Consider the following 25,988-nt stretch of genomic DNA (forward strand, 5'->3'; position numbering starts at 1 on the left):
CAAATGATGAGCTTGTAATTCTATAAATAACTCAATATTCAGATAGCTGCAAACCCTGATGGAGTGTTTTCATTCCCTATCTGTACACCTGAATAGGACACAGGCCATTGTGATTACTACTGGCAGACATTTCCAGACTGCTTTACACAGGATGTGACAAAACTTTTTTCTAAGCTAGGGCAAGGAGAGAGGTGAAGGTAGGGAAAAAAGTAAAACAATTGTATGTTTTAGGAATATGATAACTAGAATTATAATTGTCCTTACAAGGTATTCTAGATTCTTCCTGCCTTTTCATTTAACACTCTTCTATATTATATGGGAGGTTATAAAAAGCTGGGGTAAAGAATGCTGGTTCTATGCTCGTCTCATGGGAATCAATGGGAAGCTCACTAAATATTGGCCAAGGAATTTGTCCATATAGAACCAGAGAAATTTAAAATGCAAATCAATGCATACTTACTTGTACCACATAACCTGAGTTACACTTGAAATTGGCAGGTGGAGGTGCTCCATTTATCAAAACATCTCCAGATACTCCCTGTGGATCTTTCTTTGCAGCTAAGATATCTAACAACCTATAAAAGAACATAGATGTGGGTACTAGGCTTATGGGGTTATCACTTCACAAAGTATATAAATGTCTACTCACCAACTTTTATACCTTTAACTTATATAATATTGTATATAACAGTATTTGTAACATAAACCTTTAAAATAGGTTTTTCTCTGTACCGCAGGCCAATGCTCTAACCGCTGAGCCAAACCGGCCGGGGCTAAAATAGTTTTTTAAAAAGGACATACATGTTATTTTCTTTTCTCCATCTCAGGCTATTTCTCTCAGCTACTCTGAATCCATATTCTGTTCAAGTTAGAAAATTAACTGATCAAGAAAGTCTATGGTTTGCCCTGGCTGGGTAGCTCAGTTGGTTAGAGCATCATCCCAGTATGCCAAGGTAGTGGGTTCAATCCCCTGGTCAAGGCACATACAAAAATCAACCGGTGAATGCATAAATAAGTAGAGCAACAAATCAATGTTTCTCTCTCTCTCGAAATAATAAATAAATAAATTTTAAAAACAAATTCCATGGTTTAACTAAAATTTCATATTTTTTAAAATTCTCACCTGCCTTTTCTTTCTTTCTTTTTTTTATTTATTATATGGTACATTAAAGCCCAAAAACATGATAGCAAGCCACTGTTGGCTGATCCAGCAAACTTCCCAAACAGCCCTCCAAGCTGCCTGACCTTTGGGGTCATACACAGGCAATGTGCTCCTTTTCTGAGACTCACTCCATTGATATTCTGCTCCATCTCCCCACTGTCAATTTCATCCCCTTCCTCTTCCACCTCATTAGCTCAAATCACAGCTGACAGCTGTATGCCCATCGCCTATCACGTCCTGTCAGTAAAGCTGACCTAGTAAGACTTCCTGCCCCTCAGGACAAACCCCAGCTGGCATAACTGCTGTGATCCATAGCGCCAAGAACCAGACTGGACAAGCAGCACATCTTCAACTAATACCTGCCCTCGTAAAAGTGATCTTCAAAGGCACATTAAAACTGCAAAGGGAAAGCTTACTGATAGTCTGTTATACTCACGAAGATTTGCCTCCACCTGTGGGTCCCAGGATGGCGTTGAGGCCAGGCCTCATGATCCCACTGCAAATGCAGAAACAGACCATTTAATGGGTCACTTGAAAACTACTTCTAAAAAGTTCAGTTCTGCATTTAGTATACTCAATGAAAGTCGAAGAAATTAGACAGAAAACAAACACAAACCAACTTTAAAAAAACAGAAACAAACTGTCAATAAATGTCTAGTATGCAAAGAATGTCATCAGAGGACCAGGGGGAGGTAGGAGAGGGTGAAGGGGGAATAAATGGTGATGGAAAGAGACTTGACTTAGGGTGGTGAACACACAATACAATATACAGATCATCTATTATAAAACATTACCCCTGAAACCTATATAATTTTATTAACCAATATCACCCCAATAGATTCAAATTTTTAAAATGATTGATAACAAAACAAAAAAGGATGTGATCACTAGGCAAAACCTACAATGCTCAGGTCCCTAGACACTAGGTAGACATTCAAAATTTGTTGAAAAAATGAGTTCCTACTTTTTTATACATGAAAACTACTTACAGGGGAAAAAAAAGATTTTTCAATAATAAAAAATGTTAAGAAGTAGAAAAAAAATATGAAAACAGGTATAGCCTGACTGGAAAGAAAAATCCTACTTAAATCATGTTCAAACAGTGCATCACTCCTTTCTATTAGACGCTCTCTTCCTTCTTTGTGCGAAGGCGATGGAAGTGCTGGGTGGAGGAGCAGCAATGGCCAGCACCCAAGTCACAGGCTGCAAAGGGAGGTGGGAGGGACAGAAGAGACAGCTGGAGGGAGGGGTGGCTGCTTATATTATGAAATAAGAAAATTGCCTGGCCAGTGTGGCTCAGTGGTTGAGCGTCGAGCCATGCACCAAGAGGTTGTCAGTTCGATTCCCAGTTAGGGCACATGCCCAGGTTGTGGGCCTGATCCCCAGTGGGGAGTGTGCAGGAGGCGGCCAATCAATGTTCTCTCTCATCGATTTTTCTCTATCTCTCCCTCTCCCTCCTCTCTCTTTAAAATCAATAAAGAAAAAAAAAATAAGAAAATTGATTCAGCAAATCAATAAAGATATTAGAATAACAAGAGCCAGGTTTTTCACTTTTTGAGAAGATGCTTTACAAACACAGAAATGTGAAAATAACCCTGCAAATTAGATCAGAATTGGAGGTCATGGGTTTTGATATATATACATAGAGATATAAAAAGGTTTAGATGTGTGTATGTGTGTTTACATAAATATATTCCTAGGTCTGTCCACCGAGAAGGCCCAGAAGCTATGATATCCCACTACCAATGAACATTCCAAACACCCAGATCTTAGTAAATGCAAAACTCCACAAAAAGAAACATCAGCTTATTCCAGTCTAAGGCAGGGTACAAACATAGTGAGTCTGGAACTTTTGTTTTGCCAACAAAATACTCAAAAAATGAGTTTTAAAACAAACAAATAAAAAAACCTACCTTAAAAGTTCTTTCACTGACCAGATCAGAAACGATAGGTATATCAAAATAATGCATCAGTATTGAATAAAAAGTGAATCCATGAGTCTATACTAATATATATTTATTTATACTAATATAAATAAATGAATGAGCCCAGCTGATGTAGTTCCGGGGATTGAGCATAGTCCCATGAACCAAGAGGTCACTAGTTCAATTCCTGATCAGTGCACATGCCTGGGTTGCAGGTTCGATCCCCAGTAGAGGGCTTGCAGGAGGCAGCCAATCATTGTTTCTCTCTCTCTCTCTTTCTCTCTCTCTCTCCCCCACTCCCTTCCTCTCTCTCTAAATTTATAAAAACATATTTAACAAATAAATGAAGAGATTATGAATGAGTTTTTTTCCTTTTAGTTGAATGCAAACTAGTCCATATGAAAGAGGTGCATGAAAACAGAAAATGACCCTTGTAGTAACTATTATACTGATAGTTACTGCTGATTCAAACAAGAGATGTCAATGAGGGCTTAGCTGGTGAAATAAAGTTTTGTAATAATGTCAGAATAACTCTGCTTATAACATTTATTAACTACATAGGGGATAATAGTGACATTGTGGTGAAGAGTGGCAGACAAAATGACCAGGTGATCAAGGTGAACATCACCTGGAGATACAATGTGATGATCAATCAACTATGTGAAGACCATGGTGACCAATGGCCCCTTAGGACCCACCACTGCAACTATTATGAGGGCTGCACCCAGACGATGACTGAGTGGTTCTATAGGAGAAGGTCCTTATTTAGGAAACATTTACACAGGAGGAGTTTGGAATAGTAGAGCATGGTATGGACAGCTTTCAAATGGTTCTAAAAATGCTAATGACGATGGGTTATCTCAAGAGATAAAATGACTAGCAAATGTAATAAAATGTTAACAGGTGGGGAATCTAGATAAAAGGGTTATGTTCCCATAAGTCTAAAATTATTTCAAAATTATTAACTTACGAAATCTCCAAAAGATAATGAATTTCCCTGAAGATGAAAGTTATCTCCACACAACTACCCTAACACCATTTTTTCTACAGATCTTCAGCATTAGTGAAAAAAAGCTCAAAGGCTGGGTAGAGACACAAACTACGCATACCAGAATGATTTTTTAGGGGGTAATAAAATATGACCTTTCTGAATTCTCATAGTCAGATTTTGTTTTACCTTCTTTTCCCCACAGAGTACATCAGGTTCTAGTTACTTAGTTCTATAAATGAGGTTACAAACATCCAGAGGAAAAACACAACTCAAGATTCTCATCAACTTTTTGGGAATATAATTACTATTTTGAATGGCAGTGGTGCTATCAAATGCAAGTCAAAAATAGGATAAATGAGAGCAACCTTTCTCCCATCCCAGAAATGCTATTTAGTAGAAGCTAGCAGATAAGAGAAAAATTAGAAATTCCACATCAAATAAAAAGGATGACCTTTCTCACGGATGCCTAAACCAGAAATGAGTAAGCAAGAAAACTCTGGTATCCTATGAGCCTTACTGATGTGATCATTTAGTAAGGTGATAAATGTCTAATCACTGTGTTATACACTTGGACTAATATAATAGTCTGTGTCGACGATAACTAAATAATAAAAAAATTATTTTAAAAAGATCTGGCACCCTGGCCAGTTTGGCTCAGCGGTTGGAGCGTCAGCCTGCGGACCAGAGGGTCCGGGGTTCAGTTCCAGCTAGGGGCACGTACAAAAATAAATAAATAAATAAATAAATAAATAAATAAATAAATAAATAAATAAATAGATTTGACACAGTTTTTATGAATGTAGGAATGCACATAAAGATAACTCATACATTGCCGGATGACATACCACTGAATCATGAAAAACTTTATGAAGCCTTGAGCTTTATAATTTTAGTGTATTAAGTTACTAATCTACTTGTTTTAAACCATAAGCAAGATGAAGTACTTTTTCCCAGTATGAATTTGAAATCCATTCAACCTGCACATATTCAAATCATTTGTTACCTTCCACTTAGCACAAAATCTGAAGTGACCAACATTTTCTTGATTGGTATGTTCCACAACAACCTTGTCAGTTTTCAAAGAGGTCAGTCAACTCTATCTAGTCATGTAACAAACAGAAAAGCTTTGTGCCTCCCTTCCTCTCCTTATTTTCCTAGTCCAGGTTTCTTAACTAATACAAGAAAGCAACAAGGAAGTGGGGGTATGAGAGTATGTGATGGTGCATGAAGAAAGTTCTATCTAATTCTACACAGCCGCTGACCTCACCACCACCCATCCATCTCAGGTCCCTGTCCTTTCTTCCCCACCCACATGCAAAAATGTTGTTCCCTATTTGTCATTTCCTAGCCTCCTGGGAGCAGTTGGCTGCTACGAACAGAAAAGACCACAATCCCATAGAATGCCTCAAGAAAACATGAGAAGCATCTGATTCTATATAGGTTATAACCACTCCTCCAGTTTCACAGAGCCAGAGAAAGTGCTTCTTTTATCTAGGAGTAATTATTTCCACTATCAAACACATTAACTAAACAAAACACACAGGCCATGGTGTCTGAGAAACCTAGATGTACTCCCCACTCCAGAGAGAGAAAGAATCAGGCTCCACTCTCTAGAAATCAGAAAAACATGAACAATCCCCATGGCTACCATCTGGGAAAGAATAGAGAGATGTGGTCCCAAGTAGGTTCTATTCCCATTTCCCTCCTCACGCTACTGCCCACTCCACCACCACGTGATGAATTCATTAATGGATGAAGAGAAGGAAAATCAGTTTTGTACTGATTTGGATCCTATTCTAGGACGTTAGAGTTGTACTGTATAACTTAAACTAAACTAGAGTTTTTTGTATTTAAGTAGTTTCTGTCTGTATAATGTGGTAAAGCTTAGGGTAAATTGTTACAGATGATAAACGACTGTATAAACAGGCCACTCATTTAAAACAAGTCTTTTGGCCCTGGCCGGTTTGGCTCAGCAGTTAGAGCCTTGGCCTGTGGACCAGAGAGTCCCAGGTTCATTTCTGGCCAAGGGCATGAGCCTCGGTTGCAATTCATCCCCAGCCACTGTTCGGGTCATGCGGGTGGCTACAGGTTGATATGTCTCTCTCACATGGATGTTTCTCTCTCTCTCTCTCTCTCTCTCTCTCTCTCTCTCTCTCTCTTTCTCCCTCCCTCCCTCCCTCCCACACTGAAGATGAGTGTAGAAGTATCCTCAGGTGAGGATGGATGGATGGATGGATGAATGAATAAATAAATAAATAAATAAATAAATAAATAAATAAATAAATAAAACAAGTATATTTGAAAACTAAAGTACTTTCACAATATATTGTAATTTCAAACTCCTGATTCTTGAGTCTAGAACATAAACTGCATAAGTACCTAAAGTGTCTCTTAAAGTACAGTGACAAATCTTTTATTTCACAGACTAGTAAACTGAAGCTCACAGATTACAATTATATCCCCACAGTCGGGAAGTTGTAAGTCACACAGCCAGGCCTCTTTCCACTAAACCACAAGGCTTACCCCAGGAAAAACTAAATGGCACATGAATGTTTCAGTTTCTCAAACAAAAGTTGATGCACATGGTACAACCACGTGACAAAGAGTTTAGCCATTTTTTTTTTTTTTTGTACCTTCACCCAAGGACATTTTTACATTCATTCTCAGAGCCAGAGGGAGAGAGAGAGGAAGACAGAGAGAGAAAAACATTGATGTGAGAGAGACACATCTCCTGGTTGCTACCCACATGACCCCAACCGGAGCTGGAGACAAATGCAACCGAGGTACGTACCCTTAGCAAGAACCAAACCCTTGGACTCTCTGGTCCACAGGCCAACACTCTAACCGCTTAGCCAAACCAGCCAGGGCAGTTTGGCCATTCTTTTAAAAATTAAGCTCATACCTAACATGTGATCCAACCATTTTACTCCCAGTTGAGCCAGAAGAAGTGAAAGTATGTGTCTATGTGTCTGTACAGACACATACACAAATGTCCATAGCACCTGTACTTGTATTAGGCAAAACCTGTGAAGTTCACTGTAGATCAATAAAGCTATTTAAACAAAAGTTCATGCACATACCTGATATTCATCAGTATTTCTTTCTCAACTGTTTTCTGACTAAGTAGAAAGCCACTCTTCACTTTTACTCGATAGCAGATGTCATGAAAACTTAACACAGCTCCTTCAGATGTCTTCAGGTCATCGGGGGTCTTCCTGAGGAGGCCACTGGTGTTTCTTTGGGACAGTGGGATAAAAACCTGGTCATTATTGGAAGACATATGGAGAACGTCTGCCTTTCTGTAGAGGGAAAAGGAACAGTAAGTTGATAGTCCAGAAAATGAGATTGTAAACACTAGATAATAAAACACTTAAAACAAGTCTGTTTTGTTATAAACTTCTAGTTATAAATAAGTCCTGGGGATGTATTGTGCAGCATAGTAACTATAGTTAAAAATACCTTATTATATATTTGAAAGTTGCTAAGAGTAGATCTTAAAAGTTCTCATTATGAGAAGAAAAAACTTGTAGCTGTGTGGTGCTGGATGTTAACTAAGCTTTGTGGTCATCATTTCACAATATATACAATTATTGAATCATTATGTTGTACAAATGAAGCTAATATTATATGTCAATTATAAATCAATTTAGCCCTGGCCAGTTTGGCTCAGTGGTTAGAGCGTCGGCCTGCGGTCCAGAGAGACCCGGGTTCGGTTCCCGCTAAGGGCACGTACTTCGGTTGCAGTTTGTCCCCGGCCCTGGTTGGTCGTGCGGGTGGCAGCCACTCGATGTGTCCCTTCACATCGATGTTTCTCTCTCTCTCTCTCTTCCTCTCTCTCCCTCCCACTCTATCTGTACAAAAAATAAAGAAATGTCCTCGGGTGAGGATTTAAAATAAATAAATAAATAAATAAATAAATTTAAAACAGTAGAAATAGGGATCTAAATCTTAAGAAAAAATGTAAAATACCTCATTAGTCATTTTTATATTGATTACATGTCTGAGTGAACATATTTTGGATTTATTGGGTTCATAAGCTATTAACATTAAAAAAAAAAGTCCATTTTAAACTGCCCTCCCATAAATAGCTCCATTACCAATGAACAGTCCATATAGTTGTAATAAGAAAAACCTTGAAACATGTATCACAAAGGCAGACACAGCTCTGAATACAAAAATTCCAATTAGATATCAATGAAATATCTAGATTTGACCTATGACCTATAGATTGCTAACTCTTTTTATTATTTATTTATTTATTTATTTATTATTTCTTATCCTTACCTAAGGACATCGTTGTGCTTATCTTCAGATAGAGCAAGAGGGAAGAAGAGAGAGAAACACTGATGTGAGAGAGAAACATCGATTGGTTGCTACCCACATGACCCCAACCGGGGCCGGGGTCCAACTGCAATGGAGGTACATGCCCCTATCCAAACCCAGGTCTTTCTGGTCCGTGGGCCGACGCTCTACCTGCTTAGCCAAACTGGCCCGGGCTCAATTAAATATCTAATAAGTAAATAGGAAGAATATAAAAATTACTCAAAACTCATGAAACTGGAAAAAGATGAGTAGGAATAAAACTGTCTAGCTTAAAAAGAATATCACGATATAATTTAAGATCAGGGACAGACTACAGGATCACCTTCACTCCCTATTATTGTTTTTGGTATTTGGGTGTTAGTTTTGGAGTTTATAACATAGGTATTACCAAAAAGAGGCTTAAGCCAGGCAGTTAAGGACAAGAGAAAGTTCTCTGAATTTTCAGCTCTAGGCTTTATATCAATGCTTCTTCAATCAGGAAGATAAACTTGAAAATTGTTTGAGATGACATAATCATTTAGTTAATGGGTAAACATTTAAATTCCAGGAAGATTTAGAGTCAAGTATAAAATCATTAAGAAAATCAAACCAGCCGTGGCTGGTTTGGTTCAGCAGGTGGAGTGACGGCCCGAGGACCAATGAGTTGCAGGTCAGTTCCAGTCAAGGGCACGCACCCTGGTTGCAGTTGGTCCCCAGCCCTGGTTGGGTTGTATGGGAGGCAACCAGTCAATGTGTCTCTCTCACATCAATGTCTCTCTCTATCCTTCTCTTCTACTCTGTCTGAAAATAAATGGGAAAATATCCTCAGGTGAGGAAAAAATAAATAAATAAAACAAACAAAAAAGAAAATCAAACCAGCCTTGGCCAGTGTGGCTCAGTTGGTTGGGCATCTTCCCACGCACCAAAAAGTTGCTGGTTTGATTCCCAGTCAGGGTACATACCCAGGTTGTGAGCTCAACCCCCCGTAGGGGGTGTGCAAGAGGTAGCTGATCAATGTATTGCTCTCACATTGATGTTTTGCTCTCTCTCTCTCCCTTCTCCTTTCCTCTCTCCAAAAATCAATATAAAAAAATGTTTAAAAAAAAAGAAAGAAAATCAAACCAATACGTAAGGCATTAAAGAGTTTAAAACAAAAACTGAGTAATAAATTAATGAATAAAATTTAAAATATTTCACTAAGGAAGTAACAAAAATCCCTTTTAAAATATTTAATTTAGGGTAAGAGATTAAGGTAAACTTAACAGCTGTGAATAGGTTTAAAATATGAAACTTTAATGAACATAGTTTTAATTTTTAAAAATCAAAGTCAATCTAAAAAGATCTGCCTCTCTGGCTATGATGGAGTAGCTGTTCAAAACCAATCTTCCTCCTGAGAACAACTATGAAAGTAAATAAAATATAAGAAGCAGCCTGGCTGGTGTGGCTCAGTGGTTGAGTGTCGACCCATGCATTAAAAGGTCGCCGGTTCGATTCCCAGTCAGGGCACATGCCCAGGTGGTGGGCCAAATCCCCAGTGGGGGGCATGCAGGAGGTGGTCAATCAATGGTCTCTCATTGATGTTTCTATCTCTCTCTCCCTCTCCCTTCCTCTCTCTCTAAAAATTAATAAAGAAAAACATTTTTAATATTAAAAAATATATATATATCTGTGTGTGTGTGTGTGTATTGGTCAATGCAGGTCTAGACTAGTTCTTTTTTAAAGTATATTTCCTCATTCCTGTGTTACTTTATAAATAACCAATTTTATAACCCCAAAGAAGACACATATCCTTGTGTGAAAAATAATGTAAACAAAGCCACTTGAAAATGAAACATGAGCTGCCATCCCAGAGGAACTGCCTTATACATCTTACTCCTCAAACCTTTGGAATATAAAACTGGGCAAAATAACCTTCGGACTGGGCCCAAAGCAGCCTTATACCCCAAATAGGTGTTTGCAAAACTCACAGGTAAGCAGACATCTCAACTAATGAACTGAAAATGAAAAACATTCTTTAGAAGTGTCATCAGTATGTTAGCAAATCTGCATGTATATAAATTCCTTGTTAGCTTATTAACATCCATAAATATTTCTTCCTTCTAGTTGTGTAATTACTCCGCTTCCCTTTCTTTTAAATACCCCTTGCCCTCACCTCCTAATCAAAATACAATTTGTGTTTCTGCCTGAATCCGTGCTTAAAGAATAACTATTATTTTAGATCTCAGATACATACTATTGCCTTTCATTTTTAGGTTTGTAGCACATCTCAAAGATATGACCTATGGCCCTAGTGTGAGGTTCAATTCCTGACCAGAGCAAATACCCAGGTTGTAGGTTCGGGTTCAATTCTGGGTCAGGGCATGTGGGAGGCAACTGGTCCATGTTTCTCTCTCTCCCTCTCCTTTCCTCTCTCTTTAAAATTAATAAAAGCATGATTAAAAAGGAAAAGATGCCCTGGCCAGTTTGGCTCAGTGGTTGAGCGTCAGCCTGCGGATCAGAGAGTCTCGGGTTTGGTTCCCGCTAGGGGCACGTACCACACACACACACACACACACACATACACACACACACACACACACACACAAAATGAAAGAAAGAAAAAGATATGACTATGCATATCTCTCCTTACTATATAGTTAGCCATTAGTTAGGAAATAGTTAATTTTAGTTAAAAAACTAAGAAAAACTTGCTTTCTGATAAAGAAGTTAATAAATTAGAATGTGTATGTTTACTCTGTTTGCTCTGTAAGCATTTATGAGTCATCATTTGAGAAAAATTGAGAACTTTTAACAACACTAGACCCTGCTCTGGCCAGGTACCTCAGGTGGTTAGAGCATCAGCTGGATACAACAAGGTTTCAGGTTCAATCTTTGGTCAGAGCACATACAAGAAAAACCAATGGATGCATAAATAAGTGGAACAATAAATTGATGTTTCTCTCTCTTTCTCCTCCCCCCCACTCTAAAATCAGTAAATAAAATTAAAAAGCTAAACTTTGTCAATATCATTTCTGTCCCATAAGAGACTGAACCCACATTGGCAACCACAATCGGTTCCTCTACAGTGTTTGAAATTTAAGGCATTGCTCCCCTTTGCAGATACGCATTTGTTAGGTCACAAATCTATTAAAGTTAAAAGGCTCAAAGTTACTGCAGTAGCACACCTAGTGCCCAGATCTTAGTTTTTTATAACATTCTCCCCCAAAAAAGGAACCAGAGTGTCTTGGAGAAATGGGTGATTCCAGGGTTGGGGCAAGGAAAATGTCAAATGTGCCTGTGTTATCAGAAAGCAAGAAAATGCTTTCAAGGGGGTGAGGGGAAGAATGGTGGTTATTTCAGAAGGGCACAGGGACCAACCTGAAACATCCCCCAGTGGCCAAAGGTAAAATAATTTGAGCAGCAAATTAAATGACAGTATTGGATTATAACCCAAAAATAAATCTATGACTCTGTACTGATACCAACAGTTGAATAAATAAATGGGGAGAAGGGACAGCTCTTTCTTACACAAGAATTCTAACTAGTAAACAGAAAGAATGAGAAAAAAAATCAAATCACCTTTAGAACAGCATAGTAAAATACAGAAAGTTCTACCAATGTATGCTAAAAGTAGTGAATAAAAGTTTAAGGAGAAACAGGATATTTGCATAGTCCCAAGTTTTTCCCCCAAAGTATCTACTAATTACAAAGAAGGAAATGATAACTTCCCATTGGGGACCTGACAAACAGCACCTTAAGCAAATTCAACATCAGTAATAAGATGTCATGTACCTCTAATTTGACGCCCTGAGTTTACTTCTGATATTTTTTCTCAAGGTGCATAACCTCAATCTGATAGTCGGTAGGAAACATCAATAACTAATTGAGGGACATTTAAGAAAATAACTGACCAGTACTCTTCATGAGTGTCAAAGTCATGGAAAACAACAAAAAGTTTATGAACTGTCATAGAATACAGGAAACTAAGAATGTAATGTGAGATCCTAGACCAGATCCTGAACAGAAAAAGGATAGCGAAATCCAAATAAGTCTACAGTTTAGTTAACAGTATTACAGCATTGTACCAATGTAATGTATTAGTTTTGATAACTGTACTATAGGTTGCAAAATGTTATATGAACTCTCTGTACCATTTTCCCCAACTTTTCAATTGGTCTAAAAATTATTTCAAATAAAAAACTAAAATAAATAATCAAATAATGCCCATAATTTTTAATGTTTGTAATGGAAATTTAATGTTAGACTTAAAATGCCACCTTTGTTCTTGAAAATTTCTTCAAGAGCTAGCTATACAACCCAGTCACAGTTATATGTATCGTGAATAGCATTATTTTATACATGATAGCACATCAGAACCATATTTGTCTTGTCCCTATGATATATTTATGATTGGCTGAGAGATTCTCCTAAAAATCAAGATTTAGGAGCTATCTCTCCCACACTGAGGGGGAAGTAAGAGCAGGAAGCTTACGTTTTGTAAACTGTTCCCCAGAAGCAATTTGCACTCTTTTCCTTGAAGAAATTATGAGGGAGCAGAGGATAGCAATGTGGTTTTTACTGAAAAGTTCAAACACTTGATTTAACCCCTGAGTTGGGGTGGCAGTCTATGAGGACAGATAGACCACATTCCATAGGGCAAAGGGAAGATATGTATCTATTTATGAAATGAGAACAGGAGTGGTTTATAGTTACAGGGAACAGCTAAGTAGCAAGGCCAGATCTATACAGTGACAACTTGAGTGCATCAACTGACCCTACAGTGCTAGTTACATCCAGGCATAAATCAACACTGCACATGTCAGATGGATTCTACTCCTAGTTTAGATTCAAGATGCAAGTGGGTGAGTAGTTTGGCATGATAACAATATTAGTTGTAGTATGACTGAATAAATACAATTAGATTTTTGAACTAAAACTAGCCTACTGCTTAATGGTTTCTGAAGTGCACATGTTTTATTTGAGGTGTAACTATCATATGAGGTATACTGGAAAAGAAAAGTCTCCTCATGTTATAAAACAAGAGAAGTAAATCAGAAAGTCAGATGGCAGGTTTGCAGAAACAAAACTCAGTTCTGTAGACTTCCTTGCCCACAGTAGGTATGTAATAAGATAATAGACAAATGTTACTTCCTAGATTTTTGCATTTCCTGCATTTGTATTCCTTCTGCATTGATAGTTAGGTATTAGAAACAAGTTATTAGTTACTAAGCAAGAGTCACATGTATAAATACATTCTCTTCAGGATAAAATTTTTTAAAAAGGCGCCTGGCCGGTTTGGCTCAGCGGTTAGATCATGGGCCTGCAGTCCAGAGAGACTCGGGTTCGGTTCTCACTAAGGGCATGTACCTCGGTTGCAGTTTGTCCCCGGCCCTGGTTGGGTCATGCGGGTAGCAATCACTGGATGTGTCCCTTTCACGTGGATGTTTCTCTCTCTCTCTTTCCCTCCTACTCTATCTGAACAAAAAATGGAAAAATGTCCTTGGATGAGGATTAAAAAAAAAGAAAAAGGCATCATCTATACTTGATCTTAGCCAAAAGGCTGAGAAGCAATTAAAAAAAGGTGGTGGGGGGGGATCATCTAAACCAACTTCTATCACTGTATCAGTTAATGCCCCTAGACCTGTGCTACCCAATATGAAAGCCACTAACCACATGTGGCTACTCGGTAATTGAGATGTGGCTAGTCCCATATATACTTGAAGAAACCCAAAACACTAACTCAGAAGAGTATATGCACCCCTGTGTTCTTTGAAGCATTATTTACAGTAGCCAAGTTATGAAAAAAAATAATAAACCCAAGTGCCCATCAATAGGTTAGTGGATAAAAAAAAGCTGTGGTACATATATACAATGAAATATTACTTGGCCATAAAAAAAGAACTAACTCTTACCATTTGCAACAGCATAGTTGGACCTAGAGGGTATTATGCTAAATGAAATAAGTCAATCAGAGAAAGACAAATACCAAATGATTTCACTTATATGTGGAATCTAAAAAACAATATAAACCCTCCCACCAAATGAGGACACGGTGAGAAGATGGTTATCTAAGAACCAGAAAGTGGGCTCTCACCAGACACCAAATTTTCTGGCGCCTTGATTTTGGGTCCAACCTTCAATGTGAAAAATAAATTTCTGTACCTTATAAGTAAAAAAATAAAATATAGAACAATATAAATGAATGAACAAAAGAGAAACAGACTCTTAGATACAGAGAACAGACTGATGTTCTGATGTTGCCACTAGGAAATGGGGCTTGGAGACTGGGTAAAAAAATATGAAAGGATTAGAAAGTACAGATCGGTAGTTACAAAATAGTCATGGGGATGTAAACTACAGCTTAGAAAATACAGTGAATATTTTAATAACTCTATATGGTACCAGGTGGGCTCTGGAAATATCAAGGGTAACACTTTTGAGTATATGAATATAGGCTCTGGCCAGGTAGCTCAGTTGGCTAGAATGTCATCCTGATGCACCAAGGTTTTGGGTTCAGTCCTCAGTCAGGGCACATACAAGAAGCAACCAATGAATACATGAATGAGCAGAAAAATCTCTCCCTCTCATAAATAAATTAATTAATTAAAATAAATAAAGTATATGATTGTCCAACCAACATGTTATACACCTGAAACTAATACAAAACAATCTTGAATGTAAACTGTAATTGAAAAAAAATTTTTTAATAGAATAAAAAATAAAAACATAGCCCTGCCAGTGTGGCTCAGTGCTTGAGCATCGACACATGCAACAAGAGGTTGCTGGTTCAATTCCTGGTCAGGACATATGCCCAGGTTGTGGACCCAATCCCTAGTGGGGGGCATGTAGGAGGCGACCAACTGATGCTCTTTCTCATTGATGTTTCTATTTCTCTCTCCCTCTCCCTTCCTCTCTCTCTAAAATCAATAAAGAAAAATAAAATGAAATGAAAATAAAAACATAAAAAACAAAGATGTGGTCAGACCCATTAAGATGTGCAGTACATGTAGGATATACTCCAGATTTTGAAGATTTAGCCCTGGCTGGTTTGGCTCGGCATTGAGAGCATCGGCCTGCGGTCCAGAGGGACCCAGGGTTGGTTCCCACTAAGGGCACGTACTTCGGTTGCAGTTTGTCCCCGGTCGTGCGGGTGGCAACCACTCCATGTGTCCCTTTCACATTGATGTTTCTCTCTCTCTCTCCCTCCCATTCTATCTGAACAAAATATGGAAAAATGTCCTCGGGTGAGGATTAAAAACAAAACAAAACAGATTTTGAAGATTTAATATGAATAAAAGGTAAAGCATCTCATTAATGATTTTATATTAATTATATATTGAAATTATATTTTGAATATACTGTTTATATGGAGAGATAGGTATAGGCAGTGTTTTATTTTTTAATATGTTTTTATTGATTTTTTAGAGAAAGAGGAAGGGAGAGATAGAAACATCGATATGAGAGAGACATGAATCGGCTGCTTCCTGCAAGCCCCCTACTTGGGATGGAGCCCAAAACCCCAGCACATGCCCTGACCAGAAATCTAGCATGGACCTCTCAGTCCATGGGATGACATTCAATCCACTGAGTCACACTGGCCAGGCTATGCAGTGTTATATAGTTTCCAAACAATACTATGCTACTATTTGTTCTCTTTTCATCCTCACATCTTGTGCCGAGTCATTCCATTTTATAGACTATGAGCTAGTATTTACAGTTCAGAACCAGATACTAGGTCTTTAGACTTTTACTGGGTGATGACTCCACTGGTTGAACACTTATGTAATAAGAACGCTTGAACTTTATTTATTAATAATAGGATAGCAATTAAATGCCTTTTGCATTCCCAGTGATGGGTCAGATAAGAATACTAAGTGTTCTCCGAACACTTAACACTCTGTACTACTACTCTGACACTTTCGGCTGGCCCATATACTACTTCTGGGCTCCCTAAATAAATAACAGATCCCTCCCATCCAAACTTATGTTCTCTCGTCCCATGAAGAGATTGTGATCCAGAGAGATAAAGTGACTTCATCAAAGGCAGAAAGTGAAGGAACGAGACAGTTTATTGCACCCAAGTTAGTTCTGGGCCTCCCTACTCCCTATCAACTCATACGTTCTTTTCTTCTCCCTGCATGCCTTCACAACGTGCTGCCATATGAATGTGTAAGAGAGCTATGAAACAAATTACCAGGCTAGATGAAGAAAGAGACTTCCGGGCAAGATGGCGGCGTAGGTAAACTCCTTACTCGCCTCCTCCCGCAACCACATGAAAATTACAACTGAACTACAGAACCGTCATTCAAAACCACCTGAAATTAAGCTGAATGGAAGTCCTACAACGACGAAATTAAAGAAGCAACCACATCAAGACTGGTAGGAGGGGCAGAGGTGCGGATGGGCTGGTCCCACACCCACATGTGGTGGATAAAAATCAGGAGGATACCTCGGCTGGGAAGGTCATCCTCCCTGAGGACTGAGGGGTCCCCCTCCCACACAAGGCTACCAGCTTATGGTTCCAGTGCCAGAAAAAGAAGTCCCCATCACTTCTGGCCAGAAAAACCAGCAGGAATTGAGGCTGAGGGAGGCTGAGACTGCAGAAGCCCCTTTAAGAAACTCCTCTTAAAGGGCCCATTTGAGACTTACTCAGACTCACTCTTTCTAAGGTCCAGCATGGAGGAGGCAGCTCAAAAGGCACCAAAGACATAGGGGAAGAACTGAGTTGTTTGGCCCTGGGGCGAGGGCTGAAGAGGCAGCTTTCTCCTGGACAGATGTGCAATCAGAGGCCTTTGTTCCTTTGGTGAGCCCTTCCCTCATGAGGCCTGGCAGACGACAGCCATATCTGGGACTCCAGCAACCTGACCGACACTGCTGCACCGCCCTGGTGATTCCCTGAGGCCCCGAACCACCCAATTTTCAGGCCAACCCAAGCTGCTCCCAGGGGCTTTACCATAGGAATGGCCTGTCTTGGATCCTACTTCAGATTTTCCTAAATTCTCTCAAACAAGCAGCATCTGGTCTCAGTGAGCCCCATACCTCTTGTTAAGTGGCCCCAGGCCTGGCGCTAGAAGCAGCCAGCCTTGGTTCACAACTTGGCTTTTCCTGGGCACCTCCAAGCCCAGCACAAGAAGCAGCCATCTGCAGATCACTTTGTAGCTTATGCCTGGTAGCCCCGGGGTAGAACACAGGCAGTGGCTGACCTGGCCCCAGAGCCAGCATACCCAGTGGACAGCTTCAGAACACTGCAAAGCACCACCACCCAACCACCTCCACAAGTGACACACTCAAGGAATGAACTCAGTGAGTTCCAGAGCCTTGCTGAAGTAAGTCTTGCTCTGTGTGGTAGGTCCCTGCACAGCTGATCATCCAAGGTAGTCAGAGGTCGGTGGATAGTGGGCACAGCCAGTCCTTGCAGCTAAATAGACTGAGTAAAACCCTCTCATTGATGTGCCACAGCAATCAAGACTCAATTACAAGAGAAGGGTGTAAAGTCCACACAAGGGGTGCACCTCAAGGGCCCAGCTGGGAAACCAGGGAGGCTGTGCCACTGGACCCTACAGGACACCCACTACAATAGGCCACCCTAGGAAGCCCAGGAGACATAGCAATTCTACCTAATACATAGAAACAAACATATGGAGGCAGCCAAAATGAGAAGATAAAGAAACAGGTCCAAATGAAAGAACAGAACAAAACTCCAGGAAAAGAACTAAACAAAATGGAGATAAGCAATCTAACCAGATGCAGGGTTCAAAACACTGCTTATAAGGACACTCAATGAATTTAGTGAGAACTTCAATGAACTTAGTGCAGGCCTCAAGAGCATAAAAAAAGAGCAGTCAGAAATGAAGGAGGCACTAACTGCAGTAAAGAATAACTTACATAGATTCAATAGTGGAGTAGATAAAGCTAAGAAGCAAACCATCAATTTGGACTATAAGGAAGCAAAAAACACCCAAACAGAACAGCAAAAAGAAAAAAGAATCCAAAACAATGAGGACAGTGTAAGGAGCCTCTGGGACAACATCAAGCATACTAACATTTGCATCATAGGGGTGCCAGAAGGGGAAGAGAGAGAACAAGAAATTAAAAACCTTTTTGAAACAATAATAACAGAAAACTTCCCTAACTTGGTGAAGGAAACAGATATACATGTCCAGGAAGCACAGAGAGTTCCAAACAAGATAAACCCCAAGAGGCCCACACCAAGACACATCATCATCAAAATGCAAAAGGTTCAAGACAAAGAGAGAATCTTAAAAGCAGCAAGAGAAAAGTGGTTAGTTACCTACAAGTTCCCATAAGACTGTCAGCTGATTTCTCAAAAGAAACTTTGCAGGCCAGAAGGGAGTGGCAAGAAATATTCAGAGTAATGAAAAGCAAAAACCTACAACCAAGATTAATCTATCCTGCAAAGCTATCATTTAGAATCAATGGACAAAAAAAGAGTTTCCCAGACAAGAAAAAGCTAAAGGAGTTCATCACCACCAAACCAGTATTATATGAAATGTTGAAGGGTCTATTTGAAGGAGAAGAAGAACAAAGATATGAACAATAAAATGGCAATTAATACATATCTATCGACAATTGAACCTACAAACAAAACGAACAAACAGAACATAGATACAGATAACTTTTTGTTGGTTGCCAGATGGAAGTGGGGTTGGGGAATGAGTGAAAAAGGTGAAGGGATTAAGCAGTATAAATTGGTTGTTAGACTGACAAATCTCAAAGGGAAAGGGGTGGCGGGGTGGGGAAATAAACATAAAAAACAAAACAAACAAGTTAAAATAAATTGAGCTGTCAAGAAGAAAGATAATTATTTCTGGATGTACACCCGATTTCCAATTCAATTCTATATTGTCTTATGTTGGGAACCCCTGGAACTCTGAAACTAGTATTTAAGGTACACAAAGCTTAGTTGGGAATGATCATACTAAGCAACAACTGGGAAGTAGAGAAGTGAGACAGGAAAAGGAAGACAACACAGAAAGTGTTCAATGAGCAGCTTATCACTGGGGGCAATTTGACTCAGTCCCTCTGGAGACCCAGAGGAGATGATGTAAAATACACTTCACAGTTGTCACATCTGGGGAGAAGGAGGCTGTAGTGTGTTATCAGTTGTGGCCTGCTTCCATAGATGGTAGCCCTTCAGCACTCTGGTGTTCCCTCCTCTTGGCTATGACTAGAGAAAATCCGAATGGATGTGGTGGCACATGGTCAGTGGTACAAGACACAGGCACAGCCCTGGCCAGTTTGGCTCAGCAGTTGAGCGTTGGCCTGCAGACCAAAGAGTCCTGGGTTTGGTTCCCACTAGGGGCACATACCACACACAAAAAAAGACACTGACATAGTTCTGCAGTTAGAAGTAAAGTATGTTTTAAAGATAACAAAAAAAAAGAAGAAGAAGAAAAAAAAGGAAAAAGGAGAGAGAGAGAGAGAGAGAGAGAGAGAGAGAGAGAGAGAGAGAGTGTGTCTAGCTGGTGTGGCTCAGTGGTTGAGCAACAACCCATGGATGAAGAGGTCACTGGTTCGATTCCTAGTCCAAGTTGCAGGCTTGATCCCCAGTGGGAGGTGTGCAGGAGGCAGCCGATGGATGTTTCTCTCTCATTGGTGTTTCTGTCTCTCTCTCCCTTTCCCTTTCTAAAAATCAATAAAAACATATATATATTTTTTTAAATGGAAGAAACTTCCATTTAAAAAATTTTAAAAATAAAGAAAAAAAGACATGGTGAACTTGAGTAAAGTGCAATATGGTCCTTTTGTCCAACCCTGAGCGACCCTGTGCACTCACAGCCTCCTCTTCAATAAATAGGAGACTAAAACACCTCCCTGGAAGACTTCGTGAGGATAAAATGGCAATGGCTATAAAAGACACCTGCATGCAGTAAGCACTCAACTGACCCCTTTGCCCTCTTTATTTATTTATTTATTTATTTATTTATTTATTTTGCCCCCCTTATTAATGGCCACTTTCTTTTATTCTTCTGAGGACCTACTGACCTTGTCTTAAGGCATTCCAAACTAATATGAAATGGCTAAGATCCTTTCTAAGTATCCTGTTGTCCCTCTAACTCTCCTGTTTCTTCCCTCCTGCATCCTGGGGTCAGGGTCAGGCCAGCGTTGGGCTGTGCAGGACAGGAAGCAGAGAGGCATGCCTCTGTGAAGTGTCCAAGTTTGGGTGCCTCTCAGGCACACTTTCTTCTTTCCCCGTAAGACACTTACCTCAAGTGGCTTCAGAGGGAAATCATATGGCTTGTGGCTTTCTAGAGACTTCCATTTTTACCCTTCCAGATAACAAGTTAATGCCAGTGAAAGGAAACCTATCTATTACTATCTGGGCCTAAAAACTAGCCCAAAGGGACTGGGCTAGTGATCAGTGTGGGATTTCAGAATAAGTCACCCCAAGATGTGGCTCTGTCACACCTGGATTGTTTTGAGCTAAAGGAAACTTTGGCCTGAAACTGAGAGAAACTTCTGATCCTCCATTGAGTAACTACAAGAACCTAAATTAGGGGCCTTGCCCAGAATAAGGGATTATCTACTGTAACCTCCTTGACCCACTTATATGGCAGGACAAACTTCTATTTACTAAACATCTGCTCTTATCCTTCTGCAATGACCCTTTGAGGCCCCCAAGGCACCTTACCTCACCCCTAGATCAGAATGTCTTATGTACCAAGATCCTCCTCTCTATTTCTGAACTTCCTGTGCATATGGGGTCTCTGACTCTCTCGTGTATGAGAGGTTCCCATCTACATGTATGTATTACATTTGGTGATTTTCTCTAGTCTGTCTCATGTCCATTGAATTATTAGACCAGCTGCAAGAAACTTGAGGGTCAAGTTTCTTCCACTCCCATATCAGAAAAGCACAAGAAACTCTGTTTCTGATCTGGCTAAGATGTACTCTACCTTTTTGCCCAAAACAGAACATCTTCATAGAAATTAAGATGGGAGCATCAATTTTGCTTTACCCACACCCATCTACCCCCTGGTTTAAACAACCAGTACACTATTAAATTTCAATGTTATAATGCTCTGAATATTTATTTATCCCTATAAATAAGCTAACTATGTGGTTCTAAAATTAGACACCCAATTTCTAACAGTCTCCCAATGAGGTAGAATACCCAACTTAAAAAACTATGGGATGGGGGAAATTATCATGAAAAGGGGGAGTGACTAATGGGTTTTTAAAGAGAATGACAAAAATGTAATGGTTGCACAAATTGTGTACTTTAAATAGGTAATTTGTATCATCTGTGAATAATATCTCATAAAACTGTTGTTAGTAAAAAACAACTCTGAGGGTCAAGTCATCCAGACACTTTGTCAATTATTGAATCACATCCTGGAATAAACTGGGAACTGATTTAAAGATACACTTTTGTTTCCTGTATACCTATACATCCTATATCTGAGAGAGAGAGAGAGAGAGAGACATTGATGTGAAAGACACACATTGACTGGTTGCCTCCTGCAACGAAGATACATGCCCTTGACAGGAATTGAACCCACAACTCATGACTCATTGGTCCTTGGGCCCACACTCTAACCACTGAGCCAAACTGGCCAGGGCGCATAAATGTATTTTAATACCATCTTGATGCAAATAATGTGTTGCCTAAGGGAGCTCTTGCTGAATGTTCAGGGTCCAGAACAAAGATGACCAATAAACATTTGTTACTATGAATCTACTTTATTTTCTGAAAATGGGATGATTTTTATATGAACACTATTATTAGCCAAGAAAATAAAACTAGGCAACATTTCAGGTATGGTTTTTTAATATCCTCATCTGAGCAATATCTTTAAATTGATTTTCTAGAAAGAGAGAGAGGAAGGGAGAGCGAGAGAGAGAGAGAGAGAGAGAGAGAGAGAGAGACCCCACCAGGGATCTAACCCACAATCTAGGTATGTGTCCTGACTGGGAATCCAACCACAACCATTTTGGTGACTAGGACAACACTCTAACCTACTGAGTCACCTGACCAGGGCTGTTCTTTTGTTTGTTGGTTGGTTTTTGTTTTTGTTTTAACTGTAAGCTAGATTTACAATCTATCTTTTTTGCTCTTCCTTTTTTTTTTTTTTTTTTATTCTACCTTCTCCAGTAACCTTTAAACTACCCACAGAAATATTACACAAGGGAGCTCAGTTACTCTAGCAAACCATCCAAAGTTGTAGACAAACGCTATGTCTTGTAGAAAAGAAAAAGTATCAATATTAACAAATGTTTCTCCCACTGTGTAGTAACTTCCATGCTCAATAAGTTTTTATCTATCCAATATCGACTCTAGTTTCCCACTTTTGGAGAAGGGCAATGGTTTTACAAACCGGTCCTTATCACACACTACCACACTCAGAATCAGCTGTACCAACACATGGTTCAAATTCTCAGTTTGCATTTCATACTCACTTTCAAATTAATCTGGGGCTAATTAAAACCTAGTCATCTTAATTGAACAGCTTTCCATTTTCTACCAAATGTACTCCCAACACCCACCAACCCTTCAAGCCACAGGCATCCCAAAGGGCTGTCACCACTTACTCAGCAGTTGCAGGGCTGGGACCTCAGGATCCATGTGCTCAGAGGCAGAGCACTAATAATCATTTACATCAACGCGGAGAGGAGTCCGCCCGACCTTCCCGACAGACTCTAAGGAAGCAGGTCCTACTTCACAAGGACGTCAAGCATCTGTACTGTGCTTTCCAAACGTGAAGCTTTTCCAAAATCTCCCTGGCTCCTGTCCTGGCTGCCGCCTTCCTGCGTGTCCCCAGTCTCTGGTGGACAGTCCTGGGCTCCCTCTACCCTCCTGCGCGCTCGGGACTCGATCTATAACGGACTCAGGACACAGCCCCCGCACGGAAAAGTCCGGCAGGAGGTCCTTCCAGGACCAACGCCCACAGCCTCGCGGACAGCCCTCCCACGGCGCCCGCGCGCTCCCCGTGGGCCCAGCACTAACGCGCGAGGTTTACACTTGCGAGCGCGCCGGCCCGGGGTGGCGGTCACGGTCGGGAGCGATGGGTGTAGAGCCTGGGAGGAGAGAATAGCTCAGGCGGGCTCGAGGCGGTCTTCACCTCGCAGGCCTAGGACTAATGGCAGGTAGGTCTCAAGGTGGAGGCCCCTTCCTCCTGCCCCGGGCTCTCTGGGGTCCGCGCACTCCGGAGGGTCGGAGGGGTGGCGCCGCCTGCCTGGCTGGGATAAGCGCCCCGGCACAGCCCGCGCCCCGGGGTCGCGCAGGTGCCAAGTTCCCCACTGGGCCCGGCACCACCTGCCCGTGGATCCGGAGCACGGACACGACTGTCCAAGAGCACCCATGGACAAACCGCAAACTCTGTGTCCAGGGCTCGCACAAAATGGACATTTGGAGAAGAGCCCTGGTAATCACAGGACGCCACCCTAGCTGATCAATAATACCTGGTCCAGCTTAGATGGAGTTGATCACCGCGCCCCGCGCGCCTAAGCACCAGGGGGCCTAAGCACCAGGGGACGCTGAGACAAGGTTTTTTTCAGTTTCACCGGTTGTCCATTCACCGGCTGTCCATCTAGAGCAAGTGGTGGGTTTTTTGTGGGTTTTTTTATTCCTCACCTGAGGACATTTTTTCTTTCTTTTTTTTTTTGTTCAGGTAGAGGGGGAGGAGAAGGAGGAGGGAGAGGGAGAGGGAGAGCGGGAGACACGGACGAGAAAGGGACACATCAAGTTGCTTCCACCCACACAACCAAACAGGGCCGGGGACAAACTGCAACGAAGATACACGCCTTTAGCGGAACCGAACCTGGGTCTCTCTGGACCACAGGCCGAGGCTCTAACCGCTGAGCCAAACCAGCCATTGAGTGAGCTTTTGAGAAATTAGGTCCCTGCGCTTTAGGGCTAATAAAATGAGGAGCTAAACCTATGGGCAGGGTAGGGTGGGGGAGAGGCGCAGTGGAGACAAAACTTTTTGAATGAAAATATTACTGGGAATAGTTTAAATGCATTTTCCACGCTTCTGTAATAAAATTTCATTGCAAGACACTGATTGTTTGGAAAAGCTAGAAAGGGATTTACAGATTCAAGAAAAGTGTTGGGCTACTCTCTCCTTAGAGGTAGTCGGGCAGGCTAATTCCCAGTAAACTTGCACTTCAGGAGAAAGAAAAAAGAAAAGAAAAGGGTTGGTTATCAGGCTTTATGAGTGTATAAACATGTCGTCTAGTCTCAGAAATTAGTATTTGCATGTAGATAGTTTCTGGTTTGCATGTACAAACAAAATCATATCAGTTCAGTTGTTTAAAGCAAGAAAGGTTTGGCCAGGAGCCCTAGATTTAAAAATTGATTACACTTTTTAAAATATTAATAATAGTATTGTGAAAGAGGAAAAAACTGTCCTCTACCTCCATGTTTGTTTTTTTTTTTTTTTGGTTTTTTTTGGCTGATCTAAAAATTAAACACACGAGACAGATTCACAAGAAAAAATAAGCCAATTTAATACACGTGTGTATGGGAATGTCATATACATGAGGGAGAGACCCCAGATGCACTGAAGTTCAAAGATAGAAAGGGAACATGGGTATATGAAGCATTCTAAGCTAGGGATGAGTACCTTCAAAGAGTTATTGCAGGAAGAGTAGATGTTTAGCAAAAACAAGTTTACCCTGCTATATAGGTGGGTCAAAAAGAGATTATAGCTAATTGTGTCTCATTATGGACAAGGCCCCTAATTCAAGTTCTTCTTGGTAATTGAAGGGAGAGGTGAAGTTTCTCTTGGGCCTGACGCTAAGATTGCCTTAGCTCAAAACAGATTTTTTTATACTTAACCTGGCAGGGGAGATACCATGATCATGAAGTTGGTTTTCCCAGAGCAAGGCTCACCCATTTCACTCCAGGTATGTTGACCCCTGCAATTTCCCCAAATGCAGGAAACTCAACTGCATAATTTGTGGTTTGGGGGGACTGTGTTCACACTATCCCCTGGTATTTAAGAAAACAACCAATGCCCTGGCCGTTTGGTTCAGCAGTTTGGGTGTCGGCCTGAGGAATGAAGGCCCTGAGGTTTGATTCCTGGTCAAGGGCACGTACCTGGGTTGCAGGTTTGATCCCCAGCCACCATTGGGATCGTGGTCGAGGTCGTACAGGAGGCAACCAATCAATGTGTTTCTCTAACATTGATATTTCTCTCTCTCTCTTCCTCCCTCCCTTCCATTCTATATAGAAAAATAAAAAATCAATGGAAAAACATCTTTGGGTGAGGATTAAAAAAATAAATAAATAATTTTTAAAAATTAATAAATAAAATAAAAATTAAAAAGAAAAAGAAAAAAATCTGAATGTTTTAAGTTTGAGCCAAACTGACAAATATGCAGTGGACCGAGCAAGATCTATGCTCCTGAGAATAACAGTTTTGCAGTTTCTCTTACGCATTTGAAATGAAGGAGAAGTAAAGAAAATTACATGAAGGTGTCAGAAAGAAAGGCATAATTGGATTAAGGGTACTTAAATTTATTTGCTAGTAGGCCCTGACAGGGTAACTCAGTTGGTTAGAGCTCCATCCCAGTACACCAAGGTTGTGAGTTTGATCTCAGGTCAGGGCACATGCAAGAGGCAACCAACGAATGCATAAATAAGTGGAACAACAAATTGTCGATT

The 25,988-nt window shown here is 40.4% G+C and overlaps 1 protein-coding gene, 1 non-coding gene and 1 pseudogene across 2 annotated transcripts in view; 2 read left to right on the plus strand and 1 right to left on the minus strand.

Annotated features, from left to right (window-relative positions):
• Positions 1-7,361, minus strand: part of LOC118634969 (broad substrate specificity ATP-binding cassette transporter ABCG2-like) — a 63,553-nt gene extending 56,192 nt beyond the window's left edge. Inside the window, exons 1-3 of the mRNA XM_036269850.1 lie at positions 7,159-7,361; positions 1,599-1,658; positions 461-575 (exon numbers count right to left, since the gene is read on the minus strand). Coding sequence (XP_036125743.1) covers positions 461-575; positions 1,599-1,658; positions 7,159-7,358 — 375 coding nt within the window. The 5' untranslated portion in view covers positions 7,359-7,361. The remainder of the gene's footprint in view (positions 1-460; positions 576-1,598; positions 1,659-7,158) is intronic.
• LOC118628299 overlaps positions 1-25,988 on the plus strand; it is a 249,816-nt pseudogene that overhangs the window by 166,785 nt on the left and 57,043 nt on the right.
• Positions 25,152-25,316, plus strand: LOC118622766. The gene has a single exon (XR_004958128.1). It is a non-coding gene; the product is annotated as a U1 spliceosomal RNA (small nuclear RNA).

Source organism: Molossus molossus, unplaced genomic scaffold (assembly GCF_014108415.1).
Source record: "Molossus molossus isolate mMolMol1 unplaced genomic scaffold, mMolMol1.p scaffold_m16_p_1, whole genome shotgun sequence".
Classification (NCBI taxonomy): domain Eukaryota; kingdom Metazoa; phylum Chordata; class Mammalia; order Chiroptera; family Molossidae; genus Molossus; species Molossus molossus.